This window comes from Symphalangus syndactylus, chromosome 1 (assembly GCF_028878055.3).
Source record: "Symphalangus syndactylus isolate Jambi chromosome 1, NHGRI_mSymSyn1-v2.1_pri, whole genome shotgun sequence".
NCBI lineage: Eukaryota > Metazoa > Chordata > Mammalia > Primates > Hylobatidae > Symphalangus > Symphalangus syndactylus.
The window spans coordinates 40,382,570-40,405,812 of NC_072423.2; the positions used below are offsets into that span (position 1 = coordinate 40,382,570).

Sequence of the window (23,243 nt, forward strand, 5' to 3'; positions counted from 1 at the left end):
ACAGGCGTGAGCCACCGCACCTGGCCAAATCCTGTACTTTCATACTTCTGTCACCCTTGAGTGTAAACCTTTTGGAAAGCTACAGACAGTCTCAAAGCAAGGCTTACAATTTTTATACCTTCTGACCCTGTAAACCCATCCCTAATAATTTACTCTTTAGCCTTTAAATAAGCAAAATGTTATATCCAAAGATATTCATTACAGTGCTATGTAGCAACTTGGAAAAATGTACACTAACATATAAAGTATTACACATAACACTATAAAAATATGTAGATTCTGAGTAAAGCTGTGAAAAATAATCAAGTTTGAATATGATTGTGGGTCTTTTTCATAATTCTTTAGTACTATTTTTACCTTTTATTCTTCGACTGAAAATGATGCATATATATGAAAAATTTTTAATGCTTACAGTGGCTCCTAGCTAAACCAGTGATTGAGATTATATACCACAGTCTGCATGGGTTTGTAATCCAGATTATGTGGCACTGGCAGCGGGCACATATCTGGACCCTATAGGCACACAAAAGGTGGCATTCACCAGATAAAACCCTGTTTTATTAAATCTAGAGAGGCTGCTTAAATGGAATTGGTTAAGTCTTGCTTTCGTAAACCTAGATTCTTGTTCTGATCCCCAATACTTTGCTTGTGGCCAAGTCTTCATCCAATTTCTACTTCAATGTTTTGGTTATGGCTATCCTCATACACACTGTTCCAACTGTACTGCTAAGGAAGAATACAAAATCACAGACTCCTTTATAGCCTTCAACTTTTCCATATTCAATAATTCAAACGGTCTTTACTGTTTATTTGTTTGTACCTACAATAAATACTTGTGACAGGCTATGTACTGTGCTAAGTGCTAGAAATACTATGGGGAACAAGGCAGGCATAGTCTCTACCCTCAATGAACCTGCAATATATGCAGAGATAATAAAAAGCAGTCTATTACACTATGGCTTGAAAACTGCTCTGATAGGGAACATTCACCAGACTTGAGGGTGATCAGGGAAGCTGGGTTCTCAAGGAAAAGTAGGCACAGGTGAGGGGAAGTGGCATACAGAACATTCTGTTGTCCTTTAAGGTATAAAAGTTTGGTGAGATTTGGGGGTAACAGTCAAAACAGTAATAAGAAACAAGGCTACCAAAGTCAGCAGGTCACATCATGGTAAGCTGTCTGGACTTAGCTTTGAGAAGTAGGAAGCCACTGAACGATTTAAGCAGAGGGTAAGCAGAGGGGTGACGTCATCTGGTTTTGCATTTTAAAGAATTTCCTTTCAGAGTATAGAAATGAAACTGATAGCAAGCAGGACAGGAAATACTAGAGGCAACAAAACCAGTTAGACTGCTGCAGCTTCCTGGGTGAGAAATGACTATGGCTGAACTAGGAAAAAAAACAACGGAAAACACTGTGTGTGTGTGTACGAATGGTGGGTTAGTAATGTTGGCAATTAGGCAAATGAAAGAACATAGAAAGTCAAAAATGATGCTTAGGTTTCTGACTTAGGTAAATGGATAGAGTTACAGTGCCATTCAGTGCACTAATAAAAGCTGAGTGTGGCTGCTTAGGGCATGATGATAATGTGCCTTTAATATGTCCAATAAGCAGTTCACATAACTTAAGTTTTCACATAAATAATGAGTGTTCATGATAGCAGGACTTGCAAGCAAAGACAGACTAAGACAGGTGCCAGGAATGTTTCATAAATGAGTGAAACTATCATGGAGTCAGTAGATGACAGTCAATGGTACAACTGGTACTGTTTTAAAGCTCAGGTCAGAGGTCTAAGAGGAAATACAGACTTGTTAAATCCTCAGCAATAGGTGAGAGAATAAAGATCATCCTGAACAGTAGAAGTGGTCTAGAAAACACAACCCAAGTATTGATGAACATAAATAATTAAGAGATGGGGTGGGGCGGGGGCGTGGGGAATTAGGCGTGGTGGTGTGCAACTATAGACTCAGCAACTCAGGAAACTGAGACAGGAGGATTGCTTGAGCCCAGGGGGTCAAGGCTGCAGTGTGCCATGATAGCACCACTGCACTCCAGCCTCGGAGAAAGCCAATATAGCAAAGCAATCTGAAGAATAATGAAAGGGAAGGAAGAGCAAACACAGTTTAAGAAGTTTGGCTATGGAGGAAAAGGAGATAGGATGGTACTGAGTAAGGAATATGGGCTTGAGGGAGGGGTGTATGTATGTATGTTGTATTTATGTGTGTGTGTGTGTGTGTGTATATATATATATAGTTTTTAACAATGAGAGAGACCTGTTCATATTCCAAAAGGGCAGAGAATAGGTTTGACAGCAGAAAGCTGAGGTAATCTGAATTTTGAAGAATGTGGCAAGGCCATCTGCAGAGAGTAGGTGTGGGCAGGTGTAGAAAAGCGAAGTAGCCACTACGAAGAAAGAATGCAAGGCCGGGCGCGGTGGCTCAAGGCTGCAATCCCAGCACTTCGGGAGGCCGAGGGGGGTGGATCACGAGGTCAGGAGATTGAGACCATCCTGACTAACATGGTGAAACCCCGTCTCTACTAAAAATACAAAAAAAAAAAAAATTAGCCGGGCGTGGTGGCGGGCGCCTGTAGTCCCAGCTGCTTGGGATGCTGAGGCAGGAGAATGGCGTGAACCCGAGAGGCGGAGCTTGCAGTGAGCTGAGATGGCACCACTGCACTTCCAGCCTGGGTGACAGAGCAAGACTCCGTCTCAAAAAAGGAAAAAAAAAAAGAATGCTGCCTAAGGAAAAGGGGGAGTTTCTAGGAAACGCTGAGAGCCTGGATGAAGCTGCAGACTAGGAAATTAAGGCAACCTTTAACTCTGTAACAAAGTGATTTTCTCCAGCTATGCTTAGCAGGGTGGATACAGGCTCAAAGTGTGCATCCAGGGATCAGACTCTGCCAGGTAAGTACAACAGAAAAGTCAACTCTACAAGTGACATTGGCAAAGGACAGCTGGGCCTACAGGCTTGATAGGGAAGGACATGAAGCTGGGAGAGGACTGATAAAGGGATGGGGGATTGGTCCAATGAAGTAGAAAAGTTGTGTGGTGGAAGTAGCTGCATAAGAGTACAGAGGCCAGGCACAGTGGCTCACGCCTGTAATCCCACCACTTTGGGAGGCCAAGGCAGGCAGATCATGAGGTCAAGAGATGGAGACCATCCTAGCCAACATGGTGAAACCCCATCTCTACTAAAAATACAAAAATTAGCTGGGTGTGGTGGCGCACTCCTGTAGTTCCAGCTACTCTGTAGGCTGAGGCAGGAGAATCGCTTGAACCCAGGAGGCGGAGGTTTCAGTAGTGAGCCAAGATCGTGCCACTGCACTCCAGCCTGGCGACAGAGCAAGACTCCGTCTCAAAAAAACAAACAAACAAACAAACAAAAAAACAAACCAACAACAACAACAAAAAAAAACAAAGAGTACAGAAAAGCCTACAGTGGAAAAGGAAAAAGCAGTAAGGAGGGGTAGAAGGAAAACCAGTGGTTATGAGAAGTAAAACACTATACTTTCACCCTCTTAGCTACCTACAAAATACAAGCACCTGGGATCATCCATTTTTTGCCATCTTATCCCCAACTCTGTTGTCTTCCTTTGCTCCAGCCACCCACTGCTCACCCTCCTACAACTTTACCACTGCCTTCTGGAATGCCAACTCCATGGTAAAATACCCTGAACTTTCTCTCCACCTCCTTGTGGAAACCTGACTGACCTTCCTGAAGACGTCTCCCCTGCAGTCTTCTAAAGAGGAAGCTGCTCTTAACCCCCAATGCTGGGATGCAGATCACTTATAAATTACTCATCTCCATCCTCATGTACCAACACTAGCAGGCAGTGCCTTCCAGGAGGTTACCGTTTCACTGCCATCTACTGACTCTATGATTGTTACTCATTCATGAAACAGTCCTGGCACCTGTCTTAGTCTCTCTATTTACAAGTCCTGCTATCAAGAATACTCATTATTTATGTGAAAAACCACCTCAAAACTGTCTGTGCCTACTCACTAAGAAGCAAGAAGCTGGGCTGGGCTCCATGGCTCACACCTGTAATCCCAGCACTTTGGGAGGCCGAGGCGGGCAGATCACTTGAGGTCAGGTGTTTGAGACCAAGCCTGGCCAACATGGCAAAACCCCGTCTCTACTAAAAATACAAAAATCAGGCAGGTATGGTGGTACGCCCCTATAGTCCCAGCTACTCAGAAGGCTGAGGCAGAAGTGTTTGAACCCAGGAGGCGGAGATTGCAGTGCGCTACATTACACCACTGCACTCCAGCCAGGATGACAGAGCGAGACGCCATCTCAATCAATCAATAAGCAAGCAAGCAAGGAGCTGAGCTCCAAGAGGTACTAAAAGCCACTTGTGGCAGACTCACAGTAAGGGGTTCAGCCTGTTGGGATCCTAAAAATAAATAAATGAAATTGATTAAACTAAATTAAAAAGGCAGACTGTAGACAGGCAGGGTGACTATAACCAAACTCTTCCTCCTTGATCACTCAATACTTTTAAACAACGGTAATTAAGAAAATACAACAAGAATATGATGGAATTAGTTAATTCTTAGTATCTCTTTGCCCAGTTCCTATAACCATCGTTCTAATTTATAATTCTACCCTCTCTAGTAGGAATGTTTTGTGAAATATCTGTTATCAATATTTCTGAATAACCAGTCTTCACTGACTAGGACCCCGCCATTCTCACCTCACCACCTCCAATAGCCTTATTCCAGAGCTAGAAATATCATCACTTTATTTTTTATGAAATGAAAAGTTACTATGCTACTTCTGTTAATTTTATACTGTCTTTAAAAAAAAAAAAAGGTACCATCACCAATATTTCAGATTCTTCTAACTTTATTCATTCATTATGGATCCAGAAACTAGCAATATTCCTTCCACATTGTTAGATAATCCAAACAATTCTGGCAGTGCAATTTTTGCCATAAAAATTGCAATCCAAACCTGCTGGTATTTAACATGGTTACAAAACCCAGATGATGTGCTAAAACTGGTCACTTAAAATTGGGGTCTTTTTTTTTTTTTTTGAAATGGAGTTTTGCTTTTGTTGCTCAGGCTGGAGTGCAACGATGTGATCTCGGCTCACTGCAACCTCCACCTCCCGGGTTCAAGCGATTCTCCCACCTCAGCCTCCTGAGTAGGTGGGATTACAAGCATGCACCACCACGCCAGGCTAATTTTGTATTTTAGTAGAGACGGGTTTTGGCCATGTTGGTAAGGCTGGTCTCGAACTCCTGACCTCAGGTAATCTACTCACCTCGGCCTCCCAAAATGCTGGGATTACAGGTGTGAGCCCCCGCGCCTAGCCTAGGGTCTGCCCTTATAGACCCTGGCCTGGGGTCTGCTCTTATCTGTAATGCTTGGTCAAAATACTAGTGCAAGATAAAATAACAGGCATGAGAAAGTGATGGGGGTGCTAAATATAGACTGCCTGGTGAATGTTAAGAACTTCTAGACTAATAGTGTGAGACATTTGCCAAATTTCCTGCCAGAGCCTTAGAGAAATTGTGCTACACAGAAAACAAATCAGCTAGGACCCACACCAAGGCAATGAGATGCCGTGCTCTACAAGAGACACCAAAGGCATTCTGGGATGCCTCTGCCTCTTCCTTCTTCTATTTCAGAGCCAAGACCATTAGTCCTTTTCTGTCACTGTAACCCTCTTCAGCATGCCACACATTCCTTTGGGACCTCCAGTACAAAACCTGACATTCTCTGGCCTTTGGGCCTTTTCTGCTCTGCCCCTCCCTACCCCGCTCCACCCCCCATGGAGGACCTCACATGATTCCAATGGCAGAACAGTGCCTAAAGCATACAGAAAAGTGAGCCAAAGATGCTATGAGGTTCTTCAAATACTGTCAGTGGTAGTAATCTTTTCCAGTTCTAAGACAAGAACAAGCCCTGTAGAGAAAAATGTAAATACCACAATTACCATATATTAAACTGAAAATAAAGCAGAGCACTTATATTTAGCTATTGTGACAGCTGGCTGTCTCTGTGTAGGTCTCTGCCTGTGTAGGTCTTTGGAAAGATAACTTCTGTCACTATATAAGAAAATTCTAAATTTTGTCCTCCCACTACAGACCTTTTCAACAAGAAAGGGTAAGAAAAAGTTACCAAGATAAGGTAGTTACCAAAATAGGGTAAGAAAAAGAAGCACAGAAAAAGTAGTAACTAAATTATCATGGAAAACAGTTTCTTTCTGTCTTTAAAGGAAATAATCCAGCTACTTTTTAAACTGTAAATCCATTGGGTAAGAACTAGGCCTGAGCTTTGCAACACACCGAAGACAAAGTAATACTACATACTGTATGACAGTCGCATGCTAGGCATTAAAAAAAAAAAATTAACATCTTAAGTCACTACTCATTTAGCTTTAAAAACAGCAAATTACTACTTCCAGGTTTTTTTATTTTTTTTTTATTGAGACAGAGTACTCACTCTGTCGCCCAGGCTGGAGTGAGGTGGCACAATCCCGGCTCACTGCAACCTCCACCTGCCGGGATCAAGCACTTCTCCTGCCTCAGCCTCCCGAGTAGCTGGGACTACAGGAGCCCATGCCACCATGCCCGGCTAATTTTTTTTTTTTTTTTTTTTTTTGTACAGACGGGGTTTCACCATATTGGACAGGCTGGTCTCGAACTCCTGACCTTGTGATCTGCCCACCTCGGACTCCCAAAATGCCAGGATTATAGGCGTGAGCCACAGCACCCAGCCTACTTTTAGTTCCTTAAAGAGCATGTTAAACAACCTTAAAAAGTGAAGGAAGAGGGCTGGGCATGGTAGCTCACGCCTAAAATTCCACCATTTTTGAGATGCAGAGGTGGGCGGATCACTTGAGATCAGGAGGGCGAGACCAGCCTGGCCATCATGGTGAAACCCGGTCTCTACTAAAAATACAAAAAAATTAACTGGGCGTGGTGACGGGTACCTGTAATCCCAGCTACTGGATAGGCTGAGGCAAGAGAATCACTTGAACGAGAAGGCAGAGGCTGCAATGAGCGGAGATTGCCACCACACTCAGCCTGAGCGACAGAGCTGGAATCCGTCTCCCAAAAAAAAAAAAAAAAGGAGTGAAGGAAGAGGTCAAAAATCTAAACTCTGGCTGGGTGTGGTGGCTCATGCCTGTAATCTTAGCACTTTGGGAGGCCAAGATAGGCGGATCACTGGAGGTCAGGAGTTCGAGACCAGTCTGGCCAACATGGTAAAACCCTGTCTCTACTAAAAATACAAAAATTAGCCAGGCGCAGTGGCATACACCTGTAATCCCAGCTACTTGGGAGGCTGAGGCACGAAAGTCACTTGAACCTGGGAGGCAGAGGTTGCAGTGAGCCCAGAATGCACCACTGTACTCCAGCCTGGGTGACTGGAGACTCCCTTTAAAAAAAAAAAAAAAATCCAAAATCTTACCATCAATTTGAAGCAGATAAACATGAAGAACATGACCATACTTCATCTCCTTCACTATACTGATTGAGAAACACGGCCATTCTGGTCTGATTATTAAAAACCCTACACTAGGAACAGGAAACCCAGGATTCATTTCTCTGTACTGCTACCATGTTAGGGACAAATCAAGATTACCATCCCTATTGTAAAGATGGGGAAAATGCTCAGAGCCTACCTTCTTGACAAGAAGGCTGATGGAAAAGATAAAGTATTTAAAGTTTTAACTTCCCAGGGAAAAAAATCCTAAATAAGTTCAATTTACCACACCTATAAGCCTTCCTCACCAAGACTTCTGCTTCTTTTTGCCCCAACTACATTTATGTTTGCAGTGAGCCCTTACTAGCAACAAAAATGAAGCCATTTTCAGATATATTAATACAGTTTCCTAAACATGCTGGATACAAGAATTACCTGAGGTTATTATTAAAAAGAGATTCCCAGAAACCGTTTCAGATTTATTGACAGAATCATCAGGGAGAAACCTAGGAGTGTGAATATTTATAAGCACACTGGGTAATTTCTACGCTTTGGCAAAATTTAAGAAGTGCTCGTAGCAAGAGCAACTCGTTGCAGTGCAAGAGAGTAATTAGAAATCCAGTGATTGAGCCATTAATCACTTCCTTACTCAGCCTACTTCAGCATATTAACATAATGCTGGTTAGCATTTCTGAGGGCCTACTATGTGCTGTCCTCCGTAGTAAACACACTGTATTTCACTTAGTGGTAACAATAACCTTTTGGAGTAGATACCATAAAGGTTGTGCCCCAGTTTTGTAGACAGGGAAAACTGAGGCTTTATATAATTTACCTGAGGGCATGCAGTTTCTAAGTGGCCACTGGTTCAAAACCACCCACTACAGTGTTCAATTCCAGCATCAATTTAAAAAGAGCAAACACATGGCAAGAATTGAAATGGAAAATTTAGGTCTTTTGTTGATCAGTAGCTTCTCTAATCTCAACTTACATTTTAACCCCTGCATGTGATTCAAGTCTTTTGCCTAGGTTAAAACTAAAACTAAATACATATTTTGGATGTAAGATAATCATCTAATTGCTTGGAAAAAGGCAACCTACTCTATCTTTAGTGCATACCTATGTGATCCTAAATGGGATGGGGCTGTGGACCTGGGTTGAGATGCTGCTGTTGATTAAAGTGAACCCCTGAATAGTCTGTTCAATAACTAGGCTTGTTATTTTGTTGTGAAGGGGAAAGACAGGATCCAGATTAACCACTACAATTTTAACTTACACTCACATCATAAGAATGACCATCTGACTAATAGTCCAAGTCTCAAAACTATTAACTGGCTCCTAAGCATAAATTCTATTAATATTTTATTGAGACACTGTAAGCACATTCAGTTGTCCTCACAAGATGAGCTCCACTATGATAATCACATCAAGACTACAGTATTATTTTTATTTATTACCCACATACCAGTATTGTCAGATTTAAGAGAAAAAAAAATGCCTTTGAAAGAGCCAATAAGCTTCATAACAAAATGTCATGGGGATCTGCTGAGCAGTGGTAACTGCATCCTATGATATACAGAAACCTACATAAAATTTATAGTCCAATATGCACAAATGCTCTCTCTATATATTAATTATATCCTAGAGAAATTATCATACACCTACACCAAAAAACACATAAAGAAATGTTAAGAGCAGTATCACTTAAAATAGCACCCTAAATATCCAACAAGAGAATGGGTAAATTGTGATATATTCATATAGTGGAATACTAAATAGCAGTGGAAAATGAATGAACTAGAGCCACACATAATAACAACAAAACTCATAAAATGTTTAACTAAAAAAGCACATTTCAAATGATCTTCAATGTGATACCAATTAGTTTTAAAAACATGCTTATTTAGATACATAACAAATGTGGTACAAATATATAAAGAAATACACAGGAATACCACACATTAAATATCCATTTTAGGATAGCTTTGGCGTGGGAAGGGCAAAGGGAAGGAAAACATCTGAAGCCACAGTTGTTTTCCTCCTCACATACTTTTACCATGTTTTACTTCTTAAAAAGAATGGTGGTAGTTTCCTAAGAGTGATTTTTAAATAATCAGTCTAACAATTACTTGAATCTGAAAATGTGAATGCCATCCCAAAAGCTAAACTTTAATGATGTTTTAAAACTGCAAACTTTGCACTATTCGGTTAAGTCATATGAAATGGCTGGATCTGTTGTAGGTCAAAAAGTCAAATATTAACAATTCCATATGGTTCAACCTAATACTAAGAATTCTGCATATGAAGAGCAAAACGTTGGTAATCATTCATTTTTTTATCCCAAAACTTTACTATAAAATGGTCTATATTTAATGGCAAGACTAAGAAAACAGGGAAATAAAACAAGTGGAATGGATGACTTAATTGTCAAAGGATGAAAAACAAAGATAAACCATCTATATACAAATTACAAGGCTGGGTGCGGTGGTTCACGCCTGTAATCCCAGCACTTTGGGAGGCCAAGGCAGGCAGATCATCTGAGGTCAGGAGTTCGAGAGCAGCCTGGCTAACATGGTAAAACCCCATTTCCACAAAAAATTAGCCAGGCGTGGTGGTGCACGCCTGTAATCTCAGCTACTCAGGAGCCTGAGGCGGGAGAATCGCTTGAACCCAGGAGGCGGAGGTTGCAGTGAGCTGAGATCGCGCCATTGCACTCTGGCTTGGGCAACAAGAGCGAAACTCCATCTCAAAAATAAATAAATAAATTACATAACTTAGAAACACATATTGTACAAAATGTGGCCAAACTACTTTCCACTGATATAAAGCATTATTACTTCTTTTTTATTTTTTGAGGGGATCCAGTCTAGTTTTATCACCCAGGCTGGAGTGCAATGGCACAATCTTAGCTCACTGCAACCTCTGCCTCCCAGGTTCAAGCAATTCCACAGCTGAGATTACAGGTGCCCACCACCATGCCCACCACTGCGCCCACCACCACACCCATCACGCCTAGCTAATTTTTGTATTGTTAGTAGAGACAGAGTTTCACCGTGTTGGTCAGGCTGGTCTTGAACTCCTGACCTCAAGTGATCCTCCCACCTCAGCCTCCCAAAGTGCTGGGATTACAGGCATGAGCCAGCCAGAAGCGTTATTACTTCTTTTCAAAGTATTTGTATTAATACATATTAATAAATCCTTAAAAGACACTTGTTGGGCAAAACAAGTATTTATACATATAAAAACTGAAGTCCAGAGGAGAAACAACTGGTCCAAGGACAAACAGGCAGCAGTTACCAGTCAAAAAAAAAAAAAAAAATCAAAACTAAATCCAGGTTCAGTTCCAAAATTAGCTACAGTAAATCAATCAGGTCAACAAACAAGTGATTTTTCTGTAATTCCAATCAAAGATTATGAAAGGAATAATTTAAGACAACAACAATCAATGGAGTTCTGTCTCAATATAAAAACTTCTAAACTATAACTCATTTTTTTTGTAAAACTCATTTTTCATAAAAATAATTTTAGGTAGTGATTAAACTATTAGATTAACTCATAAAACCAATGCATTTATAAATTAACTAGAAAACTATAATATTTCAGCAACACTAAAGAAATTATACGCTACATAAGCAGTCTCTCAATCCCCTTCTCTTCTTCAATGTTCAGTGCTAGTACTTTCACAACAACAACAAAGGTTTAAATTAGAATGCTGAAAGAAAGTTTTGAAGAAAATACTGAAGAAGACTTGCAGGTATTGTGAAAGTTTTTCAAAGGTAATAGCAGTGGATATTTTAGTGGATAAATACCACTTTAAAGAATAATCACAAAACTAAAAAAATGTAAGACAAGGACAGAGATTTTTTTTCCTGAGCTAACAGAGACAGAAACTAAAAGAAAGGGGTTAGAAAAGACAAATGAGAACTTACTGACGAGGAATTAACAGGGTCACTCCACAGCAAGAAGCACAAGAAACAGCGGCAGCGCTGTGTATGAACAGCCAGCCCCACAGGGAGAGATTCAATGATTCCCTATCCAAGCTGCAAGGTCACTATCCAGAATTAAAGTGAGAGAACTGGCCAAAGAATATGAGCGTATCTGGGTCATTTTTGCAAATATTGGGCATTTTTAATCCAAGAAATATGCCTACTGAAACCTACCAATACCTACAATTAATGTCTTAAATGCTCTTATTTGTACTTCCTTCTGAGTAGGAAAGATGAATGACAAGCTATCCAAATTGTTTCAGGTATAAATGACAGCCTGGATAGTCACAACCAATTATTCAATGCCAGATGTCTCTGGTATGACCTGTTCTCCTCATCAGGGTCCACTACAAGGAAACAGCTCTAGGACACATGCATATTATACCATTAGAGAAGGGGAATGGGGAAGACCAACCTGCCTCTGCATTCAGCTCCTCTAGAAGCCCGCTGGTCCTCCAGGTAGCTCCTGTGTCCTGGCCGCCTACAGAATTATTGTGCTCTTGAACTACTGCAGCCGCCAATAAATTGTCCACATTTACCACTTCTGGGTCAGAGTTGGTGTCAGACATATCATAATGAGCTACAACTGGAGGTCCATCTAGGGAGGAAAGAAAATGTATACTTGTATCTAACGTGTGGGGTGAAAAATACTTCTGAAACTAGTAAGAGCCCTCTAATGTCAGTTGCCTTCATTATTCTACCTGATCAGAAAAGCTGCACTTTACAGATCTAATATTTTGCACAAAATGTGAAAGTGAAAAAGATAATTCAAGCTTACAAAGATGATGGACACATTTTGGAAGGAGGAAAAGGAGTGCTACTATGAAGAACAGAAGACAAGACTATACTCAACAATGTTACACTGAATTCCTGCCATACTTTTAAAGAGCAAGATTAAGAAAAAAAGGATGACTCCACAGAGAAAGTGGAACTGATTTCTTAAAGGAAAAAACTGATGCAAATTATTAAAACCCAATTTATATTTTTTAGAAGAATGAATCTAGTTCTTTCTCTTACTAGGTAATATAAAAAGTCTCTAATAGATTCAGAAAAGAAAATCAAATATATTTTCCTATGTCCTAAAGAAATAAGGTTAACACTAGAGCTCTGTTTGACTAACATATCTATTTCCAGTAAAGTCCTTTTATAAAAACAGGGATGTTATACACTTTATGACATTCTATAAAAAGACAATAGAACAAAATCCATTTTCAGGATTTTGCTTTGGATATCTTATGAGGGATATTTCTATTTCCTTTTCCCTAAGAAAGACAACCAGCTCATACTCCAACTAAACAATATGCAATCTTATGGGTGATTTTACAAGAAAATATTAAAGTTCTTACTGGAAGAGGACCCTTCCACCCTCAAATCCCCCTAACTGGCTGAAAAAGGCAGCTGAGTTTCAAAGTAAATTAATTACATTGCAGCAATTCATGCTAAAATAAGTCAATATTCATGCTTGTAGAATAGATACATGCTTTAAAATGCTAATTCTACCCCTTTTTTAAGAAAAACATTAACAGCAAAAAGCAAATCAAGTTTTCCTTCAAGTAAGAAATCCCTCTACTACCCCTATTTTAATATAAAGCAGAAATAAAGGAATGCTGTTTTCTCCCCCAAAGACTATTTATGAAGCGCAAGCAAATTATTTCCATTAAGGTTTTTAAGATATCATCCAACAAATGAATATTAAACACACCTATTTTATGAAACTCTTGACTATGAAGGAATGCATATGTGCCAATGAATCATAAAAATGTAACACAATGAAGTATTACTATTTTAATACAAATATCCATTGTGTCAATTGTCACTGAGCAAAAACATACTTTGGGTAGTGATCCCTTAAAACTAAACTACCAAACCACAGGTTTATGTAGTAATATTTTTTAAATAAAAAATGACCAAACATAAAAGCAAATGAGTTGTTAGGTGTCACTGTATAAAGAACAGACATGTCACAATATGAAATTCTGACGATCATGACAACTTTAGTTGACTACTTAAAAATATTTCCAGATCCCCTTAAGGGGTAAATCAAGTTCAATGACCATAAAATCCAACAGTGTGGCCTTGGTATCAGTTGGTAATTGATTTTAGTTTAAATAGCAAGAAACTGATTCGTGTTTGAGGTTTTTCTTTTCTAAAAAAAGAAAAGAAAGCTGCAACATTCTATGGTGTTCTCGTCAGAGTTCAAAATGATTATTATGGAATCAAGATACTGTGTGATGTCCAAATACTTGGATGCAGAAGATATAAGGGCCAAGTACAATATTGACTATTTGACCATATGTTCTATTTTTTAAGGGCTTTTTTTTAGGTGTTTGTAGTAAGTTATTTTAGTGAGTTATTTTAAAATTTATATGACTAATACCATTCAGAGCCTCTTGCCCTCATATTCTCCACCCCTACCCCCAAATTGAGGCAACAGGTCAATAGTCAAGTCAAAATTGTACCACTCCTACATGTATAATCATGCAAAAAAGTATAAGTGTATACATGCAGAGTGACATCACCTACCCATGAAAATAACTCGTCTGAAAGTCTTCATCAGTAGGAAATACAAGCATAAACTTGTTATCTGGCTTCATTCTTGTATCTTCCATATTTCCAAACAGCACACCTTATAACTTAGCTTAAATTTAGTATTCATCATAAACAGAGAGCAATATTTTCATATATTACACTTAAAATTGAAAATAAATTACGATCACTGTCATTTTTCATTTCCAATATATTCAAACAATGACAAGTCAATACTATATAAACTTCAATAAAATAATGAAATGGTTGTCTTTCCAACTTTGTCTTCCAACAAGAAGCCACAATTAAGGATCTTGTGTTCCAAGGTCATTTTACACTATCATTAGGAAACCAAAATTAAATAAGATTTGTTTAAAGCACTTGGGGCCAGGTGTGGTGGCTCACGCCTGTAATCCAAGTACTTAAGAGGCCAAGGCAGGTGGATCACTTGAGATCAGGAGTTTGAGACCAGCCTGGCCATCGTAGTGAAACCCCATTTCTACTAAAAATACAAAAAATTAGCTGAGTGTGGTGGCGCACACCTGTAATCCCAGCTACTCGGGAGGTTGAGGCATGAGAATCGCTTGAACCTGAGAGGCAGAGGTTGCAGCGAGCCGAGATCATGCCACTGAACTCCAGCCTGGGCAACAAAGCGAGGCTCTGTCTCAAAAAAAAAAAAAAAAAAAAAGCACTTGGCCTCAGGATTTGTACTCTGAGCTACTGTACAAATCCTAGCTAACTTATGGTAACAATTTGTGACATTCTTGTAAAATGTGATTCTTGCTATACAGAAGTAAATGACAGGTAAGATTCTGCAGTTATTTTATCTGCTTTTTAAAAGAAATATCTCTTGAAGGGAAAAAAAAATCACTGGGGAGGAGCTAGGAAAATTCAGCACATTATTAACAGAAGCTGACCGAGCATGGTGGCTCACACCTGTAACCTCAGCACTTTGGGAGGCTGATGCAGGTGAATCACTTGAGGTCAGGAGTTTGAGACCAGCCTGGCCAACATGGTGAAACCCCGTCTCTACTAAAAGTACAAAAATTAGCCGGGTGTGGTGGTGCGTGCCTGTAATCCCAGCTACTTGGGAGGCTGAGGCAGGAGAATCACTTGAACCCAGGATGCGGAGGTTGCAGTGAGCTGAGATCACACCATTGTACTCCTCCAGCGTGGCCAACAGAGCAAGATTCCATCTCAAAAAAAAAAGCAAAAAAAAAACAAAAAAAAAAACAGAAGCTGCTATTTGACTCTATCAGTTCATTATAGGATAGAATAAACATGGGGATACTGCCCTTGCTCTCACATGATTATTCCTCTATGCTACTAAAACAACTGCATTGCTACAAAGAGACTGTTTCGATTTTCAAAAACATCAAAGTAATCACTTCAACTAAAGTTATACATGAAAACATTTCCAATTTGATTCAGTCATTAACATAGGCACATTCCATGCTTACAACATTTAAGTTATCCAAGCTGCACATTCTCCCATCTGCCAGCTCTGATGTCCGTCACAATCTTAAAACATAAATTTCTAATATTGAACTTATTGGTTTTTCTATAATCATTAAAAGCATCTTTCTATAGAGGTAAATTAACACATCTGTGTTAAATGATAACCATTCAATCTGTGGTTAACTCAGGACCTATTTCTCCTCCTGATCAAATTCTTTTGAAATGTTTGCTGTTACAACACAAGAAAAGTTAAAGGTCAAAAACCCACCAATGGCTGGGTACAGTGCCTCATGCCTATAATCCCAGCACTTTGGGAGGACAAGGCAGGAGGACTGCTTGAGCCCAGGAGTTCAAGACTAGCCTGGGCAACACAGCAAAACCCCATTTCTATTATTAAAAAATAATAATGATAAAATAAAATTTTAGAATTTTAAAAAAATCTACCAACTTTTTATTTAAAAACATCAAGTCATCCATTTTATGCTAGAAATGGGTTTGTACTGTCTCACTAAGCTTCTATCCTATAATAAATGGGTTCTAACTTTTCAAATACCAAAATATAGATGTCTCTGTGTTGTCACATATTCCTGATACAGTGAGGTCTACCCTCTTATGATCTTAAGCCTTCTGCGTTGTTGCCATCAAATGTTTAATTTACGAATTAGTTTCCTTTTCAAGTATGTTCTAAATCTCATTAGAAAATTTAAATCACAAAAACAAATCAAAACCTAACTTTTCCTTTACTATGTTTATCCCATGACAAATTCCCCTTTCCAGGTTTGACAATCAGGATTTTAAAACTAAACATACACTACTCTCATTTTACAGATGAAAATTTGAGTCCTAATTAGGTGAAACCACAATAGGCTATAATTGTTCTCATTGTTGAAGGAAGGAATATACAGGATGAGATTGGGAGCAGCATAGGAAGTACAGATTTTTGGCAGCAGACACAAGTTAAAGCCCTGCCTACTCTCTCTTAGCTACATGACCCTGGTAAGCTATTTCACTCCTCAGTGTCTTCACAGAGTTATGGTGAGGGTTAAAGAAGACGTTAACAAAGAACACAAAAGCAATTTAAATATTGGCCCACTGCCCTACCTTTCCATTATACTTAGCACCTGCCCTATTTTGTTGTTTGTTTGCTTACTTTTGCATGTATACTCTGCTGTACACCACTGGCATGCAAGAAGCTCTGAGGAACATCAGTGCCTAGGCCAGTGCCTTATGTTGGTCATAGACGAACCCAACTCGGTAAGTAAATGCTTTGGCTAGGATTCATAGTTGAATAAGGTCATCACAAATGTGACTTTCGTATTTTTGTTTGAAGTGAAATGTCAGATTGCATGTATTCATAGAAAAATGTTTCAAAGCCAAATGGAAATTGCTCTGGATTAATCTATATTTAGCATCATCTTGCCTACAAGAGCACCTCCACTAACACAAGTGTTGTCACTCTCTCATTATGAACTCTAACTAAATCTAGGAAACAGGAATAATTCTTGTAACCCAGAGACACATGGGACTATCATTCCCCCCCTTTCTATTGCTAAGTCTAAGGCACAAGGAAAGGTGGGGCAACGGACAAATACATGGTTGGCTCCTTTGACCCCCATTTCAATGTCTATACAGCCATAGTAATATACAATAAAGCCTAGAGGAAATTCCCTTCCTCCTCTTTGCCATACCCAATCTCGCCAATCTCCTCACTAAGAGAAGAAAAAAAATCAGTCTTGTTGCTGTCAAGACCCTATCACGGGCCCTTTGATGGCCTAGGCCTGGTTCTGTTATCCACACAACACCAAGAGAAAGAAGGAAGCAGTAAACATCATACTTAGCCTCAATCCAGATAGTGAAAAGCAAAAAAATCTTACACCTTATCTAGCCAAGGAATCTAAATAGGGGGAATAAGGTGTGGGCATGAGGGACTGAGGGAAAGAGGCAAACCTCAAGAGCTACAGAAGGAAATTTGCATTTTAATAGAACCTACTCAAGAAAAAAAAAAAAGCAGTTTTATTACACATCAGAAAATTTACCAAGATGAAAATGTATATTTACAAATGAGGCCGGGCACAGTGGCTCACGCCTGTAATCCAGCACTTTGGGAGGCCGAGGTGGGTGGATCACTTGAGGTCTGGAGTTCGAGACCAGCCTGGGCAACATAGTGAAACCCCCCGTCTCTACTAAAAATACAGAAATTAGCCCAGCAGAGTGGCATACGGCTGTAGTCCCAGCTACTCAGGAGGCTGAGGCAGGAGAATCACTTGAACCTGGGAGGCAGAGGTTGCAGTAAGCCAAGATCGCACCACTGCACTCCAGCCTGAGCAACAGAGCAAGACTCCACCTCAAAAAAGAAAGAGAAAAAATAGTAATAAAAATACCAATCATCGCTTCTCGACCTTTTGACTAAGATCAAGTGTAAAAATATCAATCAAGAAAATAGAAAATACATGCAGAATAATTTGAAAAGAAAGCAGTCATTTTCAAAACATCTCTTAGAAAAGAATTTCATCAACAAAAGATAAAAATCTATAAAGGGCCATTTCCAGAAAAAAGCCTTAAATACCAAAAACTACATGTGTGTTATTTTCTTCAGAATAACATCAGAAAATTATTTCAGTAAAAGGAAAAATGTCTAAGATAGGGCTACATGGAAATGAAATGCAGCAATATGCACTGAAACTTTGTTTCGGAGTTAAGTCATTTTTAAAATAAAACCAAATGAATGTATTTTGTACTTTTTCCATTATACTCAATTATTAGAAATTTAAACTTTTTATTATAAAGTTTCCAAGATGAAAATAAGATTTTAAGGATTACATTTGTCCTTATACTGGTAAACGTTACATCATTTTGTCCACCCAGGAAAGCTATTCATGAAGGGTTTACCATTTTGAAAAGATCAAAAGAGGTAAAAGCAAAGATCCAAGATTATCAGAGTAATGGAAAAGCTAATCAAAAGAAAAAACAATTTAATGTGTCACCACTAACTATAAAGTTATGAAGCCTCTGATTCAAGTGGGGTTATTCGAAAGATAACTCAGGTAGTTCATCTGGATATTTAAGAGATGCTATAAATACAGAAATGAGGCACCTGAAGAGGTCACCATCTTTCAATTTATCTATTTCAGGGACAAATCCATGACCTACTGCTTTGAGGATTTAGATCCACAGATAAAAAAACTAAAATATCTGTACTACATACAGCAAGAAAGAGCACAAAATTTAGATATATTAACCACATCCCTATGTCTATGTACCCTGCTAAAGAGTCACCCATTCCACATTCTAGCCTTTTGATTTCTCCTTGAATCAGTCTAAATTTTGTTATTTTTCCAAATATTCATCAATTTTTAATAGGACAGTTTAGTAGGACATATAGTTTAAAGAAAAAGAATCTTGACTTTTTATGTTCACAGTGGTATTCTTTTTTCAATTACCAAAAAAACTAAAAATAATCCCCCAAATATGCAAAATCTATTGTTATATTAACTAGAAACTAATACCATTTATTTCATTACAGAAAAGCAAGTTTCTTGATTCAGGAACACCTAACGTGAATTAACTGGTAGGGAACCACATAACCCCATCCTCAACAGAGTAACAGGAAACATTTCTTTTTCAAAATTTTTATTCATCTAGGTTACATGTCAAATGCACAGTGAGGTAAAGGATATTAAGAAAATGCAATAAAATAAAAACAGTAATTTCATAACATTCTTCCCAAATCTTAAAGTTATATTATGAATAAGACTTAATTGCCAAAGAATACACTTCTTTGTGGATTATTCCTTCACTTTTTATGACATCTTCTATTTTACACTGTGGTAATTTAATATAACATGAGAATATCTACTCAATACTAGCAAACTAACAATTTGGTTGCGACTTCCACTAACTTTCCTAAACTTCAGAGGAAATAAAAATAGAAACCGGGGGAAAAAATGAGTATAGAAACTTGGAAGTTATTCCCTGTTACTTACAATTCACAATCTCGTAACTTCTAAACAAATTAAAATGGTATGTTTTTTATCTGTACTAGGATTAAGGGCATGTTATTTTTGAAGAGGATTTTGAAAAAAAAATTTACTGAAATTGTTTTGACACTGTATTTTCTGACATGCGGCACTCCATGAAATCTTTTTCATTGCACCCTCACTGTACTATTTAAATAATTTTTTAAAAGGAGAGACGAAAATCAATATAAGCTAAATAAAACATAAAAGGTATAATTAATTTAAAAGGCTACCTTTTTGTAAGATAACTTGCCCATAATTTGCTATTTTAAACAAATGATAACACAAAGCCTGTTTGCCATCTTTCTTATAACATTCATGTAACTGTATACCTTTAGGCAAAGTCAGCTATATGTTAAAAATAAAAATTACCAATAATATCAATTTAAGGTACTTTACTTAAAAAAGAATTCACTATATTGTTTCCTTCATTAACAAGCAGACTTAATACACTTTAAATCATTCTGCATACAACTTTTAAGAAATAAATCAGACTGAGCAATGTGGCAGCACTTTGGGGGGCCGAGGCAGATGGACCACCTGAGGTCAGGAGTTCGAGACCAGCCTGGCCAACATGGTGAAACCCTATCTCTACTAAAAATACAGAAAATTAGCCGGGCATGGTGGCAGGCGCCTGTAATCCCAGCTACTCGGGTAGCTGAGGCAGGAGAATCACTTGAACCTGGGAGGTGGAGGTTGCAGTAAGCCGAGATCATGCCATTGCACTCCAGCTTGGGCAACAAGAGCAAAACTCTGTCCCAAAAAAAACAAAAAAAAAGAAAGAAAGAAAGAAAAATCTTATGTAAAATGAGATATACCTAGACCCAGAGACTCTTGCTGTTAAATCTTAGTAAGAGCAGGGAATGACAAAAGCAATACTCAAAATAAATTAGTTACCGTATATTCTTTTATTCGGTCTGCTAGTGAGATTTAAAAAAAAAAAAAAAAGCCCCAAACCTTTAATCTTTTTTAAAAAGATATTTTTTCTCAAGCTTAATTACCATAACTAGGTTTATATGTAGGCAACTTTTATTTTCTTACATACCTTTAGGAAGCAATAAACAGGTATTATATTAATAACCTGAATCCATTAGAAGTCACTGTAGCAACTGTACAGTTATCTGCCTCCAGCCACTTGTCAAGTCTAACATTAATGAAATTCAGTTACTTCAGAATTCTGAAGATGGGTACACACATGCATACACACATTCCTGAAACTAGGCTCATTTCTCTTAGTAAAAATCCAAACAAACAAAAAACAGATAACACTTTCCCTTGGAGCCCTCCAAATAATCTGTATGCTACTCCTAATTTTTAAAAAAGTAAAACTTCATGTAAAATATTAAGCCTTAAGATTTCAACTTGACCTTGTTGAGCTCTAAATTAATATTTTATGTGGGCTTTAAAAATTATGCTCAATTTTAACAATGTACAAAAAGTACAGATCAATAAGATTACGAGAGTTATTATTGTCTAATAAGTGGCTCAAATAACCAGATCACTCTAATCTGCTGGTTAAATTCTCTTAAGATGATTAGGTATCTAATGTCCTAGGACTGAGCTAGCACAAACTAGGCAGAAAGCAGGCTGTAGCTAGATTATCAAAAAACACATTTACCTTTAGTGAGAGGATAATGGCCTCTTAAATGCCAACTAAAGAGAGATACTAAAAGGAAGTATCAACATGTAACAACCAGTAATAAAATTATAACTGGGGTAGTTAAAACTATAATTTGTTTCCTAACATTTCTCAAGTTATTTTTTTTTATAACATTCAGCGATTTTTTAGAAGTAACTTTTTTAAAAGTCTGCAGCTTAATCCTTTTGATTCTCTCCCATGAAAACCAGAGAAAAAAAATTATCTGATAGATTAGACAAAGGGAAAATTCCATATGCACATATTAGAGAGATGCAATAGTCCAGATATGGGATTTTATTCTTAAATAAAAAAGCATTTCAACCATTTCTGGATTAGTGTTGTAGGCTGAAAGAGATTTCTTTCCAGCATTAACCCTTCATAGAATAGAAATAAACACAAACAGGACACGGTCCTTAACCTTAAAATTCTAGGAAAATTAAGGGAATTCAGAGGAAACGAAGGGAGGACCACTAGGGACTTAAACAATAGCTACATAAAAATGCCGTCACATAATCCAAAAGTAATTCCCACTTACTACTATTATTAGTACTATACATGTAATCTTCAGAATACAGACTGCCTCGGGGAAAGAGAATGCAATAACCTACACTAGTCATGTAAAAAATATACATATTAAAACTACTTCACCGGCCAGGCGCAGTGCCTCATGCCTGTAATCCCAGCACTTTGGGAGGCTGAGGCAGGCAGATCATCTGAGGTCAGGAGTTTGAAACCAGCCTGGCCAATACGGTGAAACCCCATCCCTACTAAAAATACAAAAATTAGCCGGGCCAGTGGTGGGCACCTGTAATCCCAGCTACTCAGTAGGCTGAGGCAGGAGAATCGCTTGAACCCAGGAAGTGGAGGTTGCAGTGAGCCAAGATCATGCCATTGCACTACAGCCTGGGCGACAAAGCGAGACTCTGTCTCAAAAAAACAAACAAACAAACAAAAAACACTACTTCACAAGGTGAGGCGTGGTGGCTCGTACCTGTAATCCCAGCACTTTGGGAGGCCGAGGCTGGGGGATCCCTTGAGCTTAGGAGTTTAAGACCAGCCTGGGCAACATAGCAAGACCCCACCTTTGCAAAAAATAAGAAAATTAGCCAGACATGGTAGCACACACTTGTGGTCCCAGCTACTAGGGAGCCTGGGAGGTTGAGGCTGCAGTGAGCCATGATCGTGCCACTGCACTCCAGCCTGGTCAATAGAGCGAGACCCCGTCTCAAAAAAATTAAAACAACAACACCAGCACTTTGGGAGGCCGAGGCAGGCGGATCACGACGTCAGGAGATCGAGACCATCCTGGCTACAGTGAAACCCTGTCTCTACTAAAAATACAAAAAATTAGCCGGGCGTGATGGCAGCCACTGGTAGTCCCAGCTACTCGGGAGGCTGAGGCAGGAGAATGGCGTGAATACGGGAGGCGGGGCTTGCAGTGAGCTGAGATCACGCCACTGCACTCCAGCATGGGCGACAAAGCGAGACCCAATCTCAAAAAACAACAAGTACTTCCCATATTGACACTTCTTTAAATGTCTGTAATATAAAAACAAAGTATGTTGAAAGGGGAATTTTTTAATTGCACTACCTGGAAAAGGTGTAACCATTTTAAAGCAAAACCTATTTTTTTTTTTTTCCAAAACAACACTCCTTAAGACAGCAATGTATTACCTTCAAAGCACTCTGTAAAAACTGAAAAGCAAGATAAAAATTTTTCATATATATGTTTCTGTTATAAATTATTCCTAAAGTTAAACTCTCCAAACCACAGAATGTCAAATTTTACTTTAGGAAAAATTTTTAATATTTTGGTATAGGTTCTAAGAATTTAATCAGTGTATTATGTCGTTCCTTATCTTTCTGCCAAAACTTCTTTTTCTTTCTTTCCTCAAAATTCTGTAGAAAAGGCTTTCCAAAATTATTAGTGTTCAACACCTTTTCAAATATTCAAAATGTTATTCTTACCTTGAATATCAACTATTAATACCTATGTTTTGGGCCAGGTGCAAATCCCACAGAATCTCAGCACTCTGAGAGGCCAAGGTGTGCAGATCACTTAAGCCCAGGAGTCTGAGGCCAGCCTGAACAACATAGCAGAACCCCGTCTCTACAAAATATATAAAAATTAGCCAGGTGCTAGTCCCACCTACTTGGGAGGCTGAGGCGGGAGGATTGCTTGAGCCT

At 38.7% G+C, this 23,243-nt stretch overlaps 1 protein-coding gene across 9 annotated transcripts in view; it reads right to left on the reverse strand.

Moving 5' to 3' along the window:
* The window catches only part of ARK2N (arkadia (RNF111) N-terminal like PKA signaling regulator 2N), a 141,363-nt gene that overhangs the window by 61,523 nt on the left and 56,597 nt on the right, over nt 1-23,243 (reverse strand). For 5 of the 9 annotated variants that reach the window (XM_063644802.1, XM_063644778.1, XM_063644829.1 and 2 more), the window contains exon 3: nt 11,833-12,015. The exons of the other annotated variants lie outside the window; for them this stretch is intronic. In XM_063644802.1, the coding sequence (XP_063500872.1) occupies nt 11,833-12,015 (183 nt within the window). The remainder of the gene's footprint in view (nt 1-11,832; nt 12,016-23,243) is intronic. 9 annotated transcript variants of the gene reach the window in all.